The following is a 19,082-nucleotide window of genomic DNA, read 5'->3' as shown; positions in this document are numbered from 1 at the left end:
TAACATTTTAAAACTTGTATAGTACTGGCCATATCATGAAATGAGCAGTCAAACTGCCTATTTCATGACAAAAACAAAATTACCTGGAAAAACTCAGCAGGTCTGGCAGCATCGGCGGAGAAGAAAAGAGTTGACGTTTCGATTCCTCATGACTCGAAACGTCAACTCTTTTCTTCTCCTCCGATGCTGCCAGACCTGCTGAGCTTTTCCAGGTAGTTCTGTTTTTGTTTTGGATTTCCAGCATCCGCAGTTTTTTGTTTTTATGCCTATTTCATGATCCATGCAATGGGTTTGCCAATTTCAACAAGTGGGTTCTACCAGTCCTGATTTCGTGAAATGGGCAGTTTTACAAATTGCTGCAGTACATCTTGTATATGATACACACTCCTGCCATCGTGCAGCAGTGGTGGAGGAGGTAAATATCTTAGGTGGTAGATAGGTGTCAGTCAAGCTGCCTGATTTGTCTTGGATGGCATCAAGCTTCTTGAGTATTGTTGGAGCTGCGCTCGCCCAGGCAAATGGAGAGTATTCTATCACACTCCTGACTTGCTCCTTAGGCTTGGGGAGTTAGGAGGTGAGTTATGATGTAATAGAGTCTCATAATATGCTAATGATTTTTCTAGGAAATGTAGAAATTGATGATTATGATTATTTAAAGCAGTGTTCTGTGATTTAAAAGCTGAAAGTTTTTGATAACTGCTTTTCTTTTTGAATTTACACACTATGTAGTTCTTCAAACATGAGACTTTGGCCAGGATCTTTGGAGGGGGGTTCCTGCTTGCCGACACACAAAATGATGTGGGATGATGTCGGGCGGAATTCCCGACGTCACCCCGCGTCATTTCAGTTTTCAGGTCGGCGGGGGTGCAACTGAATCAGCTGTGCCCCCGCCAACCTGAGGCCATCTAAAAAGTAATTGAAATAATTAATGGACCTGCCCATCTAACCTTAAGGGCTTCAGAAAAAGCATGAAACCTCATTCACGGGTGGGATGAGATTTCATGAGAGTTTTTAAAAATTTAATAAATATTTGATTTAAAGTGGACATGAACCAACTCATGTGACAGTGTCACATGAGGGGACGTGTCAGGGAAACTTTGTGCACCTTTATCATTCTTAAATTTGGCACCAATCTCCCTGAGGCAGCACTTAGCCTCATGGAGATGAGTGCGCTCTTTCGCGCATAGCGCTTCCTGGCGGACGTCATGCTGGGCAGGCCTTTATTCCGCCACCCCCCTGACGGGGGGAGAATTCTTCCCTTTAACTTAACTCCATTAAGGTAGGAATGAAAATTGTTGCCCTTAATCTGAGAAATAGGGAGCTTTTATATATCATAGTTTAAAACTTTTCTTTGGTATTATCATATATATCCCCATATTGTTTTAGGAAAATGGCGGACCATGCAAAAATAACAGCTGCTAGCTTTTGTATGTAGAAGTTGTCCATAATCATTTATCTGATCTAGCAAACTGGCCATATGCAAGACTGAAACTGGGGAAATTAAATTCCTCTGGCAATAACTAAAATCAAAGTCTGCATCCAATTTTGTACTTCTGGTTGCATAATTTACTACATTTTGGTAGCAATCTATGCTAAGATATTATCCTAAGGTATTAAAATCTGATTAAACCAATTTTGTCAACTGAGTTATATGCTGAAACCTTTCTGTGTACCAGAATAAAATCCAAAAATTATAAAGTACCCATCAAGTACCCCTAAATACCAGATTCTTCTGTATTTGCAAAAAATCAGTTTTCACATCTTTATGTAGTATCTGCTAAATATAATGTTTTAACACTCAGTGACCATATCAGTATTAAGTAACAATGGATTGTGAATCATAGAATGATAATGCACAGAAGGAAGCTATTCAACCATCATGTCAGTGCTAGCCCTTTGAAAGAGTACTCTGTCCTGCATCCCTGTTCTTTCTCTATTGCCCTACAAGTTTTTCCCTTTTGAGTATTTATTCAGTTCCCTTTTTACAGGTGATTATTGAATCTGCTTCCACCACCCATTCATTCAATAATTACAGATCATAACTCGCTGTATATCATCATTTTTCCTTATCTCGCCTTTGGTTATTTTGCCAGAAACCTTGGGCTGGATTTTCAATTAATGGTGGGGTCAGGAGTGGGGGCGGGCACATTTTAAAATTGCATTCTCAGAGGGTGTCTCTGGACCTGATGTCTATGAGACATACTCAGATTTTCAAAGGTGGGGTATGTACCAGCTTGCTGCTTGTTAACGGACCTGAGAGGATGAAAATGTGAATTTGGTGAACCTGAACAGTCTGATGCACATTGGTCAACACGTTGAGGCAGCATCTTTTTTATTCACTCTTGAAGCAATCTTGAAATAAAATGGGCTCTGTTGTGGGGCTATTTATTGGGCCACTCAACTAGTTGCAGCAGAGGTGATTTTTTGACTTGCTTGTGCTCAGGCAAAGTTGTGGAAATGCTGTGGTGAGTTACTGGAGATGCTTGGAAGTTTTTGCTGAACACAAGGAGAGCAAGAAATAACATTGCTTTGCATAAGTATGAGGATAATAATTGCAATGCCAATTGTTGTACAGGAGGAGAGAGTCTTCATCCACTCCTTCCTGAAAACGAAAACCAGATGAAAGGGCACATGTGTTTGCCAGGATAGTGTTCATCCTGATGATTCAGTTTCTAATGACTGCACGTATGTGGTTTTGTGGGCCCCCCACATCAACAGGAAGCAATACTGTAACTGCAAGCACTACCACGCAGTCGGTATCAGTTGGTGTGCTATCATGCTAAGAAATCTGTCTTGGTGAATGTTCACCATCCTGGGAGCACCCACAATGCTTTTATCCTGTAATGGTTAACAGTTCCCACTGTCTTCGGGCCTGCAAGACACACAATAGGATGGCTGTTTGATGATGAGGACTAACCCCTCCAAACTTGTCTCAGGACCTATTCCACCATCCCATCTGATAGCATCAGAGAGCCTTCAGGGAAAGCCTTGAAGCAACCTGCAACACTGTGGAACAAGCCAGTGCACTCCCAAAGCAGAGATCTGCAGCTTAGATTGCTTGGGGCTTGTCTGCAATACATGCCCAAGAAGGTCCCCATGTTTGTGGTGGTGTGCTGTGTCCTCCAGAATTTTGCAATTAAGGACTCAACATCACTTTCTCGAATCCCTGAAGCTTCCCCGGTGGGTAGGGGAGGAGGAGACCATATGTGACGTGAGAGTGACCATAATATGAAACTTCACATCAATTGAAAGGAACTTCCCACCCCCAGCACCTGCACACCCTGAGATCTGCATCCACGATGGCAGCTGTATATACCACGATGGCTGCAGTCTAAGCCTGCATGCTAGCAGCCAGGGATCTCGTGTCTTCTGTCTGAACTTACTTTGCAATCTTGATACATCTGGAAACCTCTACCTGTGCTCCAGTGGAAGTTCAGTCAGCAACTGGTAGACAGTCCATCATGGATTGGTGTGGCAGTGCTGCTATGAAAGTATCCACTACTTCACAGTAGAAAGGATGGTCTCTATTCTGTGTGATTCCCTATGTCATGGCAGATCTAAACTCCTTCATGCCTCTACTTACTGACTGTGGGCTATCTGGTAGGCCTGCCAATGTACCAGGCATCTCGGTGTGCATATTCTTCAGCATTCTGTTATGGGCTAACTCAATGAGGTTGTTATCTGTTCCTTTGTTGCAGAGCTTGTGAGAGATTTTGTTCTCTGAGGAGTTCACACACAAGCTAACCTATTCCCCTGTACTGGCTGTAGCCCACTTGCCCATGGTAATTAACAGTTTCCATTTTTTGGTGCCTTTCTGGTTGAAGGTGAAGGGTGAATGGCAATGGTGTATAAGGCAGCAACTTACCATCATTCAGAATGGCCTTAGCAGTATCAGATACCCCTAGCTCAGTGCATCACTGCCCCTGATGGGCCATCAGCTCAATGGCACAGAGGAGATGGATTTGTGATGATTCTTTGCCGATTATCTGTCACTCCCTCCTGTTATGGGTGGTGATCTTGGACAAGGAAGAGGACAGAATGTTCATGATTGTGCGTCAGTGTGGTTGGGTGACATGCCTGCTGTAGCTGAATAGTTGTAGATTTGCAAAGGTGTGTAGAAGTGTGTGTGTACCTGCATGATTGGAATGTGTGTTGTTGAGGTGTCGTTGTAAGAATGTCAGAAGTCAAGTGTCAAGGTGTGCTACTGGGTGAGTGATGGAGGTATGATGCTTTGAGCAGTGTGAGTGATATGGGGTGTAGTGGCTGAGAGATGGGATGTTCAGATGCATTCATGAACCGTGACCACCCGAGTGAGGTCATTAAACTTTTTCCAGCGTTACTGCCAGGCTAATGGAGCTCATGCTCTGGGCATTGGCCTCCCTCATTTTCTGCTCCCATTCCCTTTGGCGGTTCAGTCTCGAGGGCTTCCTGCTCTCTGGCAGAAAAATGGCCTCCTTGCTGGCTTCCACCTCTCTGCATAGTGCATCCAGGGTGGCGTCATTAAAGCAAGGAACCCTTTCCTTCCCCTGGTGTTTCACACCTTGTTCTCAATGGCAATAAATGGTTATCTAGAAGCTGGCAATGCTGGCAGAGAAATGCAGTCCTAGAGTGCGCCGAAGCTGCTCATGGCCACGCCACTATCAGGGAAATGAGTTGCATAGACAAATTTTATGTCTTACCAACCTAGTTTCCATTGGGCTCAGGCAAGGTGTGAATAGTGACCCCCGTGCCCAAATATTGACATGAATGAATTTATGCCCATGGACTTTAGGATGGTGAACTGGGAACAAACATGGCAGATGAAGTTCAATGCAGAAAAGTGTGAAATGATGCACTTCGGGAAATATGCAAGACCATATTATAAATAATCTGATTTTGAAAAGTATAGACGAGCAGAGAGACCTTCATATCCATATACATAAACCCTTAAAAGTGACATGACAAGTAGAAAAAGATTTTTCCCTCTGTCGCGTGGGTCATAACTTGAAGCTATCAATTTAAAATCATTGGCAAAAGATCTCGAGGGAAAATGAGGAGAAATGTTTTTACGAGGAGAGAATTGTTGGGGTCTGGAACCACCCATCTAGTGGTTGAAGCTGGTACCCTAAATAATTTTAAAAGGGAGTAGGACAGGTATTTGAGTATGAGGATCTTACAGGGTTAAGAAAGAAAAGTGGGAATGAGGAAGAAGCAGAACCGCATTTTCAAGGAGCCAGCACAGGCACGAGGGACGAATTGCCTCCTTTTGTTTCGTGAATTTATGATTTTATGAAACCACATTCAATCCTGCCTGGTTTTGCAGAGGTGAATCAGGGTGTGTGTGACCAATCCGCTTTTAAGGAGACGACTGCCTCCACTTTAACAGAATTTTTATTTTTAACCTATGAAGGTTGTTTTTCTGGGTTTTGGGAAATCCAGCAAGTAAAAGGAGATGAGAAGGGCCAGATCTATGAGGTAAATGCATTTACAGTACTCGTTGTGGGCCAGGAGTTCAGGTTTATCTCTTCCACGTCCAACGAGCTTACCTTTTTACATATCCCATGATCGGCCGACCCCCTATCACTCTGATCTTCAGCTTCCTAACACGTCTTCCCCCCCGTGACAACCTTCCCCTTCCCGCAATTTCTTCTTCTCTGGTGATCTCCCAACTCCTCTAGCTCCCAGCAACCCAAAGCTTGGCATCTATCTCAGACTGCTTTCACTTTCCTGCCTGACAGGCAGCCATCTTGTCAGAGAGAGAGGGCAGGAATCTTGCTAGATATAGACATCCTGGAGTTAATCTCAGCAGGAGATCCAGGAACACTCTCCACTCTCCCGTCCCTCTCGCTATTCTCCCCCATCCTCTTCCTCAACTGTCTTCATAATTCCAAATAAATGTTAGGGCATTTCTTCTAATTATGAAGTCATTGATCTGTATTTCTTTTTAACAGCCTTCTCAATTTGTCCTACCACCTTCAAAGATTCATGTACGTGGAGCCCCAGGTTTGTCTGTTCCTGTACCACCTTTAAAATTGTACATTTAATTCATGTTGCCCCTCTCCATTTTTCTTAGCAAAATAAATCACTTCACACTTCTCTGCAGTAAGCTTAATCTGCCATGTGTCTGCCCATTTTATCAGGCTGCCTGCCATTCTGCAGTTATCCTATACATTCTACCTACCCTCACCTATCTTTGTTACCATGCTTTTAAAGTTGTAAGGGCATTGACTCATGTTTTTTCTTATCTTGTATTTACTATATTGTGTACTACATTTACTATAAGTGAACCGAGAGAAAAAACACCTTGTGGGGAAAAATATGTTCACAAAGCACAATACAGACTCTTGGTTCCCTGTGGGTAGGCAACGCTGCACACTGCTACCTGCTCAGCCCATCCAGGTTTTCCTGTTGATATAAATGAAGAATGCCGCACAGGAAGTGTCCAGTGATGCTGCCTGCCCCTGGAAAATCGACGTAGTCGATATAGTGCTGCTTGAAGCAGCGCTATGCAAACATATTTTTCCCCTCTTTTCCTCATCCCTTAGCATAATTATATCAGGACTGTAAAGCACCACAAGCTGCCTGAGTTATCATCAGCCTCACCCCTAACAAGCATAAGTAAATCTCTACACCAACATCAATAACGACTTGCTGTTGAAGAAGATGATGTGTTTGTTTTTTGTGTTAAATGAATTTTTAATTTGAAGCTAGCGTGTTAATTTGTTTTGGCTAGTTGGTTATCTATATTGTTTGTCCAGATTGTAATCAATTACCTATTAAACAAAAATGTTTTGTCAAAACCCTGAAGGCTTCCAAGGAAGCTGGAATAGCTCAGTATGTTTTGCTGTTTAAACTGTTTAAAAACTTACCAAACACAGCTGAATGGTGTGTACAGTGAAACTCTTATTTTCTAGAATTCCAGGATACTAGGAAGTCAAAATTACTCTTCACACCAAATGTCATAACCAAGATAGCTCTCCCCACTCTGCAGTGCTAAAATTCTAAATTTGTCCTTGGAATGAGGACAACACTGCAAGGCAGTTTATATTTATCACTGGTTATTTTGTGTTAACCATGTATTGTGGGACTGAAGTTGCATGTAGAACAAACCAGGTGCAAGGAGCAATTCTCTTCCCTAAAGGGCCTAAGTGAACCAGTTGGATTTTTACAGCAGCTTTGTACAGTCTTTTTTTTCTGGTGCCAGTCCACAAATTACCAGATTTATTGAATTCAATTCCAGACATTGTCATACTGAAATATGAACTCAAGATTTCTGAGTTGATAGTTCAGCAATATTGTCATTACTCTGCTGTACCCTAATGTGTGAGGTACGATGGATGCACAGTAGTTGAGCTGCCCTGCTCAGAAACGTTACTGAGTTAATTGTTTGAACTCAAGAGGCTCTTAACTACTTTCAGATATATATTTTCCAAGATTCCAGCTGTAGCTGAGAAAAATTGTTCCAAGTGGAACAAAAAAGACTCCTAAGAGCAGTTTTATTTGACAGTGATTACCCTCCAGGCTCACATCTTTCAATGCTATTTTCCTACTTACTGCAGTCTTCTCAGATGGAGCTGTTTTGAGAGCTCTGCCTTAACACTGTGTGAATGTCCAGTATTGCTTACATTAGCTTCTCTTTCCACTTGTGCTTCTTCATTTTACCATGAGAGCATAAGAAATAGGAGCAGGAGTAGACCACATGACCCCACATGACCCATCGAGACAGCTCCACCATTCAATATGATCGTGGTTGAATTTGGGCTTCAACTCCATTTTCTTGCCAGCTCCTCATATCTTTTAATTCCCTGGGAGACCAGAAAACCAGCCTTAAACATATTCAACGATCGAGCATCCACAACCCTCCAGGGAGAGGATTCCAAAGATTCAGAATAATTAGAAGAAATTTCTTCTCCTCCTCAGTCCTAAATGATCTGCACCTTATCCTGAGACTGCCTCCGTGTTTCAGATTCCCCAACCAATGGAAACCATCTCTCAGCATCTACCCTATCAAGCCCCTTCAGAATGTCGTAGGTTTCAATGAGATATTCTCTGGAGTTTGGGAGAATAATAACCCCATATGACAACCCCCTCATCTCAGGGACCAGTTCAGTGAACCTTTACTGCCTCCAATGCATGTATATCCTTTCTTAAATGTGGAGACCAAATCTCCACACTACTCCAGATGTGGTCTCACCAAAACCCTGGACAACTGTAGCAAGACTTCTTTATTCTTGTACCCCAATCCCCATGCAATAAAGGCCTGTATGCCATTTGTCCTCCCAATTGCTTGCTGCATCTGCATACTAACTTTGTGTTCCTTGTACCAGCACACCCAAGTCTCTTTGAACATCAACACTTACAAGTTTCTCACCTTTTAAAAAAATATTTTTTTTTTATTCTTACGACCAAAGTAAATAGCTTCACATTTCCCTATGTTATGCTCCATCTGTCATTTTGTTGTTTACTCACCTAACTTGTCTTTATCTCTTTGCAGCCTTTCTGTGTCCTCCCTCTAGCTTACCTTCCCACCTAGTTTGGTATTGTCAGCAAACTTAGATACATTATTCTCTGTTCTCTTCATCTAAGCCATTAAAATAGATTGTAAATAGCTGATGCCCCAGCACTGCTCCTTGCAGCACTCCACTATTCACTGCCTGCCAATTTGCTGTTTCTGCCCATTCTCTGTTTTCTATCCATTAACCAATTCTCCATCCATGCTTATATTCTACCCCCAACTCTATGAGCTCTTAGTTTGCCTATTAATGTTTTGTGCAGCACCATATTGAATGCCTTTTGGAAATCCAGGTACACCATATCTACTGGCTCCCCTTTATCTACCTTACTAGTTACATCCTCAAAAAACACTAAATTTGTCAAACAGGATTTCCCTTTAGTAAAACCATGTTCACTGGTTCTAATCGCACTCTGCTTTTCTAAGTGCATTGTTAAGATTTGCTTAATAATAGATTCCAGCATTTTCCCAATAACTGAAGTTAAACTAACTGGCCTATAGTTCACTGCCTTCTTACTCCCTCCTTTCTTCAGTAGCAGTGTAACATTTACCAACTTTCAATCTAGTGGGACCATTCCTGAACCTAAGGAATTTTAGAAAATCATAGCTGTAGAGATCGTGGATGTGCTAACTATCTCTTTTAGAACCCTAGGGTGTAGGCCATCATCCCAGGGATTTTCGTGTTTTAATCCCTTATGTTTCTCCAATAGCAGGCTCGAGGGGCCAAGCGGCCTACTCCTGCCTCTAATTTGGATGTTCATATTTATGTTTGTATGATATCAATTTTCTTTACATTTTAGCCCCTAGTTAATTGTCTTTCTTTTATTTATTCATGGGATGTGGGCTTGCTGGCTAGGCCAGTATTTATTGCCCATCCCTAATTGCCCTTGAGAAGGTGGTGGGAGCTACCTCCTTGAACTGCTGCAGTCCATGTGTTGTAGGAACACCCACAGTGATGTTAGGAAGGGAGTTCCAGGAGTTTGACCCAGAGGCAGTGAAGGAACGGCGATATTGTTCCAACTCAGAATGGTGTTTGACTTGGAGGAGAACTTGGTAATGGTGGAGGATGCATCTGCTGGCCTTGTCCTTCCAGGTTGTATAGGTCATAGATTTGGAAGGTGCTGTCAAAGGAGCCTTGATGAGTTACAGCAGTGCATTTTGTAGATGGTGCACATTGCTGCCTTTGTGCGAAGGTGGTGGGGAGGGAGTTAATGTTTAAGGTGGTGGATGGGATGCCAGTCAAGCCTGCTGCTTTGACCTAAATGGTGTCAAGCTTCTTGAGTGTTGTTGGAGCTGCACTCATCCAGGTAAGTGGAGAGTATGCTGTCATACTCTTGATTTGTACCTTGTAGTTGGTAGACAGACTTTGGGGAGTCAGGAGGTGAGTTAGTCTCCACAGAATTCCCAGCCTCTGACCTGTTCTTGTAGCCACAGTATTTATATGGCTAGTCCAGTTCAGTTTCTGGTCAATGGTAACCCCCAGGATATTGATAATGGGGGATTCAGCGATGGTAATGTCATTGGATGTCAAGATGAGATGGTTGCAATCTCTCTTGTTGGAGATGGTCATTGCCTGACACTTGTGTAGCACAAATGTTACTTGCCGCTTGTCAGCCCAAGCCTGGATGTTGTCCAGATCTTTCTGCATCTGCACATGGACTGCTTCAGTACCTGAGGAGTCGCAAATGGTGCTGAACATTGTGCAATTGTCAATGAACATCCCCACTTCTGACCTTATGATGGAAAGAAGGTCGTTGATGAAACACCTGAAGATGTTTCAGCCTAGGGCACTACTCTGAGGAACTCCTGCAGTAATGTCATAGAACTGAGACCTCCAACAACCACAACCATCTTCCTTTGTGCTAGATATGACTCCAACCAGTGGAGAGCTTTATCCCTGATTCCCATTGACTTCAGTTTTTCTAGGGCTCCTTGATGCCAAATAGGTCAAATGCTGCCTTGATGTCAAGGGCAGTCACTCTCACCTCATCTTTTGAGTTCAGCTCTCTTGTCCAGGTTTGGACCAAGACTGTAATGCGGTCAGGAGCTGAGTGACCCTGATGGAACCCAAACTGAACTTCAGTGAGCAGGTTATTGTTGAGTAAGTGCCATTTGATAAGACTGTCAACAACCCCTTCCATCACCTTACTGATGATCGAGGGTAGACTGATGGCGCAGTAATTGGTTGGGTTGGATTTGTCCTGTTTTTTTATGAACAGGACATACCTGGGTAATTTTCCACATTGTTGGGTAGATGCTAGTGTTGCGGCTGTACTGGAACATCAGGGCTAGAGACCCGGCTAGCTCTGGAGCACAAGTCTTCAGCACTATTGCTGGAATGTTGTCAGGGCTCATGGCCTTTGCAGTATCTAGTGCCTTCAGCTATTCCTTGATACCACATGGAGTGAATCAAATTAGCTGAAGACTCGCATCTGTGATGCTGGGACCTCTGGAGGAGGCCGAGATGGATCATCCACTCAATTATTCTGGCTGAAGATGGCTGCAAATGCTATCTTTTGCCTATTTCTAGTATGGAACATGTATTTTTTTTCTTCCACCATTTCTTCGTTCTCCATGATAATTTCCCCTATCTCTGAGGGACCAACATTTACTTCAGTGAACAAGTTACTTCAGTTACTCTCTTCATTTTTAAATACTTAGAAAAGCTCTTAGTCTGTTTTTATATTTCTGGCTAGTTTACTCTCATGTTCTAATTTTTTTCTCTTTTTATCAACTTTTTGGTGCCCTTTTTTTAGTTTCTAAAGCACGCCCAATCCTCGGACTTGCTACAGTTTTTTTGCAACATTGTAAGTCTCTTTTAGTTTAATACTATCCTTAACTTGAGTGAGCCACAGAAGGGTCCTTCTTGCTGAGTTTTTGTTCTTCAATGCAATGTATTTTTGTTGAACATTTTGAATTGTTTCTTTAACTGTTTCCCACTGTTCATTTACCTCCATACCTTTTAGTCTACTTACCCAATTAACCTTATCCAATTTTCCCCTCATACCTGTATGATTGGTTTTATTTAAGATTTTTGTTTGCGATTGGAATATGTCATTTTCAAACTTAACATGGAATTGAATGGCGTTATAGTCACTATTTCCCAGTGGATTTTTCATAATGACTATTACTGATTAATTCTGTTTCATTACACAATGCTAGATCTAAGATAGTTTTATCCCTAGTCGGTTGCATTACGTACTGCTCCAAGAAACTGTTGGAAAAAACTCTACAAACTCATCTTTTGAACCATTCTTGCCAATTTGATTGTCCCAGTCTATATGAAGATTAAAGACCCCGCAATTATTACATTTACTTTGTTACAGGCTCCAATAATTTCTTGTTTAATGCTTTGCCCAATGGTACTGTTAAGGGGTCTGTAAACTACTCCCACCAGTGTTTTCCAACTCTTGCTATTCCTAATTTCCACCCATACCGATTCTACTTCATGATCTTCAGAAGCCAGATCCTTTCTCACTCTTGTCCTTATCTCATCCTTTACTGTAAGGGCTACCCCACTTCCTTTGCCATTCTGTCTGTCTTTCTGAAATATTGTGTACCCTGGAATATTTATTCCCAACCTTGATCACCTTGTAACTATGCCTCCGTAATGGCGATTAAATCTAAACCACTTAACTCTCTTTGTGCCACTAGTTCATCTATCTAATTGCAGATGCTTTGTGAATTCAGATAAAGAAACTTAAATTTCATTTTTTATTCCTGTCACCTGCAATGACGTTATTCGTTGATGTACATCTTTTGTTAAGCCCTTTGTCCCTTCCTGTCCCCACCCTGCAGGTCTTTATCCACTTCACTATACATTCTGATACACCCCCCCCCACATGAGTTTAAAGCCTTGTCCACTGCCCGAGTTTTACAGTTGTCCAGGACACAGATGTCTCAGCCCGTTTCAAATGGAGCCCATCTCAGTGGAATAGCTTACTCTTCCCTGAGTACTGATAACAGTGCCCCATGAATCAAAACCCCTTCTTCCAAGCCACTCTTTCAGCCATGCATTTAATTCCCTAATCTGTTTAACCTTATGCCAATTGGCAAGTAGCTCAGGTAACAACTCAGAGGTGATTGATGTTCTGTGTTTTAATTTGGACTCCAACTCCTCAAATTCTCTTAGCAGAACTTAATTCCTGGTTCTACCTATATCCTTGGCTCCTACATGGACCACGATAATTGAACCCTCCCCATCCCACTCCAAAATCCTCTCCGGTATGAGGAGGCGCCCTTAACCCTGGCCTGGCACCAGGCAGGCAGTGCAACATTTGGAGCTCTGTGTCACGGCTGCAGCAAACAGTATATACCCCCCTGACTCTACTGTCTCCTATCATCACAACACTCCCCTCTGCTCCACACACTTGAATGACATCCTTCACCATGGTGCTATGGTCTGTCTGCTCATCCACCTTGCAGTCCTTTTCACCCACGCAGGTGGCAAACACCTTGTACCTGTTGGTCAAAGGCAGGCGCTGATGCCTTTCTATCACTACATGCTGGGTCCCCATACCTGTCTGACCTGCAGTCACACACTCCTGCCCCTAACCATTGAAGATCTCTGAAGTTCTGCATACCCTAAGGGGTGTGACCACCTTGAATAAGTGACCAAGTACCTCTCCTGCTCCCTGATGCATCAGTGTCTGCTGCTCTGCTTCTAGCTCAGTGACTCTGAGCCAAAGCTCCTCAAGCCTCAGACACTTATTGCAGATGTGTTTGCCTTGGACACACTAGTGCCAGGAGCTCCTACATTCCACAGTCACAACACATCACCTGCCTTGTCATCTTTATTGTTAATTAATTAATTACTTTTCCTTAATTAACGTATACTTAATTAAACCTACTACTCCCAATAACCTTTACTACTGTTAATAGACCTTAATACTACCAATAAAACCTTGCAATAATTAATAAATGACACATTTTTGAAAGATAAAGGAGCAAAATACTCACCAACCAATCACTTAGCTGTTTCTTTGTGACCTCACACTGATTGTTAGTCTGTCCTTTCGCACTGTTTTCAGACTCACTTTTAATGGCCCCGCTCCTCTTGCATTCTCTTTGCTAATGGCCCGGCTTCGCTCGCACTCTCTCACTGTTAATGGCCTGCATCACTCACTCCCTCTTGCTGTTAATACCCAAACCCCTCTTGCACACTCTTGCTGTTTGGCCCGCTTCACTTGCACACTTGCCGTTAATAGCCAAACTCCTCTCGCACTCTCTTGCTGTTAATGAGACTGCTTCACTTGCACTCTTTCACTGTTAATGGCCCTGCTCTTCTCAGACTCTTGCTGTGAATGGCCCCGCCACCATCTGCCCCTGCTGGCCCTGGCCCCACCTCTCACCCCCGGTGGCCCGCCGCCACTGGCCCTGCCCTCCCTTTCACACACTCCTGCTGCCAATTGCCCCACTGCTCCTCTCTACCCATCTAGCACTGCATGCCTCATCCACGCTACTTAACAGAGGGTTGCATTTGCCTCCATTCCAAGGCATCTTTCCCATCATTGTAAGTGCACACTGTGGCCCCAATGCTAGTTTTTATAGAGCATGAATTTTGATCAGTTGGAATGAAGTAATACCAAGATTTTTAAACCTAATATATGGAACTCGTGATTTGAATTGCAAGTATTAACACCAGGAAGGAGCACCTATTCGCTCAATTATCCAGGAGCTCTAATGTAATTAGTAATTTTGATGTTTTTCCATCAAATATTTTAACTATTTTTGTTTTTATCTCATTTTCTATCCTAATGAAATCTGTTTATCACAAATAATTACAAGTTAAAATGTTCAATCAGCTTTACAGTCATTTGAATTTAAGGTGTAAATGCACACCTCCACGATAGTCTATGTTACTATCGCACTTAATATTTGCCATAGTACTTTTATCCTTTAATGTTCTCATTTATCTTTATTTCCTTCTTTATTATTGATTATTAAACCATGTGTGTTTTATTCAATTCCTTGTTTTATTAAACTTATAATTGGTAACAGGATTTGATAATTGCTGTACTGTATGTATCATAAATTATCTGTAGTGTTGAGATTAAAGAAGGCATATACTGGGTGTGCATCATGGGTGTCCAGCCTGTGACTTACAGGCTGAATCTGTACCATGTGACCTTTACATCTGATGTGCTGTGCCCATGCACAATTGTAGGCTATAGTTCATTTTCCCAGACAAATTCCTCCATGTACTACCTATGGACATCAATGATGGGATGTTTGAATCAAGTAGGCATTCTGTAAAGGGTGACTTATTTTTCAATTGTCTTGCTGACCCTGCTACTCCCCCACCCACTGTTATTAATTTTGCCTTACTTCTCATTGTTCTGACTCTAGTTGGTCTTGCTTCTCAGTGGTGACTTTTTTTTCTTTGTCTCTTTCTCTGTCTTTCTTTCTTTCTCTTTGTTTACTTCAATGTCTAGAGCAATGCCTGGTGTCAATTTAGAATGGAATGTATTCAGTTTCAAGCTGTGTTTAGCATTGAGTCAGTCTACACTGCCCTTTCATAGGTTGCAATATAGTGATCTGGCTCCTTTCTTCAAAGGTTGGGCATCCCTGTGTACATAATATCTAAGCATCATGTTAGAAACAGAGTATAATTACAGAGGAAATGAACAGCTTGAAGTAGTTCCTTTGATTATTTTTTTAGATTGTATAAAGTGAATTACAGGTGATAAGTAGAAGCAATTATATTAATTATGTACTACAAATTTTAATTGCATGGGGTGTTTCTTTTGTATTGATCATGTAGCTGTTTTTAGATTCACCTGGATCATAAACGTGTCAAACCTTGTTTTATATTTACACCTCTAACTTCGAAACTAAGTATTTGATTACTGTATTGATATGCACATAGGCTCCACTGCAAACTGGAAACCTCCCCTCTGTCCCTGCTTTAATAAAAGCTTGCAGAAAGCCTGCATCTCCTATATGGATTAATTTTTTTAAAAAACACAGTATGGTCTGTATGCATGTCAATAGGGTACCTTTTTATATTTTAATTTTAGGTTAAAAATTTTGGCTGATCTGGTGTTTATACCATGGGGTTGTCAGATGCTATTGTTGTAATAGATGCATAATAACTTATGATACACAATTAATAGTGCTATTACTGATTCCTTTGTCTTAAATATGTCTAACTTTGCATGCTTTGCTGTTGTTTTTGCCCCCTTTTCTCACTTCCAGGAAGAGAGCCCCCTGAGTCTGTCTAGCCCAGAGTGTAGTGGTACCTGGATGCATTACACTAGTGGTGTGGGTGCTGGGCGTCGAAGACGCAGATCAGGGGAACAAATCACTTCTTCCCCTGTCTCCCCCAAATCATTGGCTTTCACATCAAGTATTTTTGGCTCATGGCAACAGGTTTTTCAATTTTCCTTCATTTTTATGAAAATTGCCATTTTCACTGGTCAAACATTCACAGTAATTCCTCAAGTCTGTCTTAAAAGCCCCTGTTATTAATTTTAACATTGAGCTCTATGATTATAAAACAATTAACACAAGATTTTTAAATTGGCAAATTAAGTGGAAATAGTTGGCATGAATAGTTATTCTATTTATTCAGACATTATTACATTAATTTGATTCTAGAACAGTTGTATTTGTAAAACATGCAGATTAAATGATATTTTGCTATTTTGATGCTTATCCACGCAAGAATGGTTGCTGCTCTTGCATTTCTTTATTCTATCCTTTACAGAACTGTGGCAGGTCTGTTCTCTATTAACTTGAATGTTGCAGTACCAATTTCATTGTTCCATATATTTGAAAATATTGCAACCAATTTTAACCTAACTCATTGATCAGGAAACTGATGAGATCAATTGCAATGCTGATTTTACACCCACTGATTTTATTCCTTGAAGTGAATGAAGAGTAATAATTGGTGGTGTACAAATCCAGCATTCCAAGCAACCCCTGTTTCCTGTCTGATGAGTTGGGTTAAAATTAGCCCCTAAATCAGAACTACTTTATTCCCAAATTAGATGTAGCTCAGTAGATAACCTGTTTTAAATAAATACACTGAAAATTGACTGGTAGGCTAGCCTTTGCAGCATAAGGTACACCTTGGTCGATGATTGAGCTTTAGAACCATTCAGTCCATTGTGTCTGTGTTGGCCAAAAAAGAGAGGAAAAAAAAAACTAGCCACTCACTTTAATCTCACTTTCCAGCACCAGTTCTTTCACCTTGCGCTTCAGGTGCAAATCCAGGTACCTTTTTAGTATGAGAACTTCCTGCCCTTTTAAAACCCTGTAATTTAGCATTGCTCAAAAGCACTTTAGACAATCAGATTACAAACTAGGAAGTGGGAAAGCCTTGTATTGTCTTGCTCACTTAACATAAAAATGTGAATGGCAAAAGACCAATGGGACCATCAAGCCTGTTCCTTCCAAAGATCATATGCCACCCAATCTTGGTATGAACTTTATCCAACTCATTTAATCTCCTGACAAGTTATTGAAGTTCGTTGTTCTTCTATCAGGCAAAGGTAAATCAAGCAAAACTCAATTTACCTATTTGACCTTACACCCTACATTATGCATCCTTGAACAGTTGCCTTTTGGCATCACAACTCTTAAGACCCCAGCAGCTCAGGAACTACTATGTTCCAGTCAGCACTCGATCATCTGTTTGTATTTATCCTTTTAAGCTTGAAACTTGCTTTGAACCAGATATCCATTCAGCTCTTTTACAGGTATTATTAACACAACTTGACCTTTTAAGTGGAAATCTGTTACATATGCCCCGTTCTGTATATGTGGGAGGGTAATAACTCTTTCCAAACTCAAATCCAGTTTTAGCGTTGTATTCATGCCATTTAGTTCTGTATTTATAATCAAAATTAAACAGCCTGCTTGCATCTAAATGATCCATTCCTCCGTATTTTAGAAACTTGGATCTGGTCACCTTGCAATTGACTTTCCACAATGAAAACAATCAGTCCAGTGAATTTCACTTTATTTTTACAATTTTCCCCTCTTTTGGGGTGGTAATTTCAGTTGGAGTCGAGCTCCACACTGCAAACAAAACTCTGGCACCTTAACTAAATGGTGCCTTATATGTGAACCGGGCTAGTGAATGTTTGCAGCTAATTTGACTGAGTGCACCATGACAGAACAAAACCCTGATGTCCACATGCGAACAAAAAGGTCTCTGCAAAAAATTCAGGAACAGGAACCTGCCTGATTTAACTTGATATTAGCTTTCTCCCCAATGCCTTCAAATGACTGAGTTCATTTCAGGTTAGAGATGCAATTCAGGACCTTTCCAATCTGAGTGGTTTACTACCACACCACATGGAGTAAGGTATCATGTGAGCCTCGTTATTCTGAACCTTCTCCAATGCAACAATACCTAAGTACAGAGCTGAAAACTGTTCTTAATAATCCAATGCAATCTGATCTATTGCTTATAAAAAGTTGGAATAACTTGTTTCAAATTGGTGAAAAGCCATTGTGATCAATGCATCCCAACATGTTTAGATATTTTCAGTAAGTGGTCAGTAATTTTTCCAATTCCTGTGTCCAAACTTGAAAGTAAACATCTTGTCATCATGTACGAATATTTTTTTGTTCTAGTGTGAGTATCCACACATTTATCCGAATAAATATTCATATAATTAAAACCTTTATAGCAAATACTGTTCCCATTGGCCAATTAATAGCTTTATTGCTGAGGATCACGATATGTGCTCAAACTTTGGATTACAAACATTTTTAGCTGAATCTAGCCACATTGGAGGAAATTAGTTTGTGGTGGAGAAAAATATATGGTGCAGGTATCTGAAGAATGAAAACTGTTCACATGTAGGGACCCCAAAAGTAAAACACAATTTAAATGAAAAGAGGTACTGCAACGTAAGACACTAATCAGGAATGTGCAGTGTCTAAAAAGCACTGTTGTACCCCCTGCATGGAGTAAAGATGTATTCTCTCAAATCTTTTTTTTTGCCTGTACTGAGGCAGTATAATTAAATGATGAAGCAGTATAGTGGTATCTGTTTGCTGTTGTAAATTGACATTTTCCCCACATGTTTATTTTACCACTGTGTTAATCCAATGTTTGCTATGTTCATCCCATGGCAAGGACATTGTAGGTGGAATGGACCCATTTCAGGCTGAAGGATTTTGCATGATCTATCATTGTCTCCATCTATATGTTTCCACTAACATTAATCATGCAGCTTATTAACACTGATTGTCTGAAGCAGGCCTTAGTATATAAACTGCTTTTTGTTCTTGCTGTTCAATAATTTGAATATTCAAAACATTGTTCACTATTACTGTGCAGATTCTTGCGGAAAACACTCCTCTTTTGCGAATTGGAAGGCCCCACGCAGAGCAGAAATACACTGGACTTGGTAAGTGCTGAATCTGTACAGGCAACTGCACAATGATGATTTCTACCAATTCTGCTTCTATTTTTATTAAAAGGAAATGATTAATATTTAGAATTGATCTGTGCAGATATTAGAAGGAATTATAGGTATCAAAGGAGAAACATGTTAGTGTTTTATTTATTGTTTAGTGCTGGCTTTTAATGGCTTTTGGTGTTTATTTTGGGATTCAAAAAAAGTTGTGC

The 19,082-nt window shown here is 41.1% G+C and overlaps 1 protein-coding gene across 9 annotated transcripts in view; it reads left to right on the top strand.

Moving 5' to 3' along the window:
• Positions 1–19,082, top strand: part of ppip5k2 (diphosphoinositol pentakisphosphate kinase 2) — a 210,519-nt gene that overhangs the window by 139,871 nt on the left and 51,566 nt on the right. For 7 of the 9 annotated variants that reach the window (XM_041185638.1, XM_041185637.1, XM_041185636.1 and 4 more), the window contains exons 25-26: positions 15,689–15,862; positions 18,792–18,861. In XM_041185638.1, the coding sequence (XP_041041572.1) occupies positions 15,689–15,862; positions 18,792–18,861 (244 nt within the window). The remainder of the gene's footprint in view (positions 1–15,688; positions 15,863–18,791; positions 18,862–19,082) is intronic. The other 2 variants (XM_041185641.1, XM_041185640.1) reach the window with 1 other exon arrangement.

Source organism: Carcharodon carcharias, chromosome 4, assembly GCF_017639515.1.
Source record: "Carcharodon carcharias isolate sCarCar2 chromosome 4, sCarCar2.pri, whole genome shotgun sequence".
NCBI classification, from domain to species: domain Eukaryota; kingdom Metazoa; phylum Chordata; class Chondrichthyes; order Lamniformes; family Lamnidae; genus Carcharodon; species Carcharodon carcharias.
Note: the sequence above shows the minus strand (reverse complement) of the source record. Positions and strands in the feature narration are given on the sequence as shown.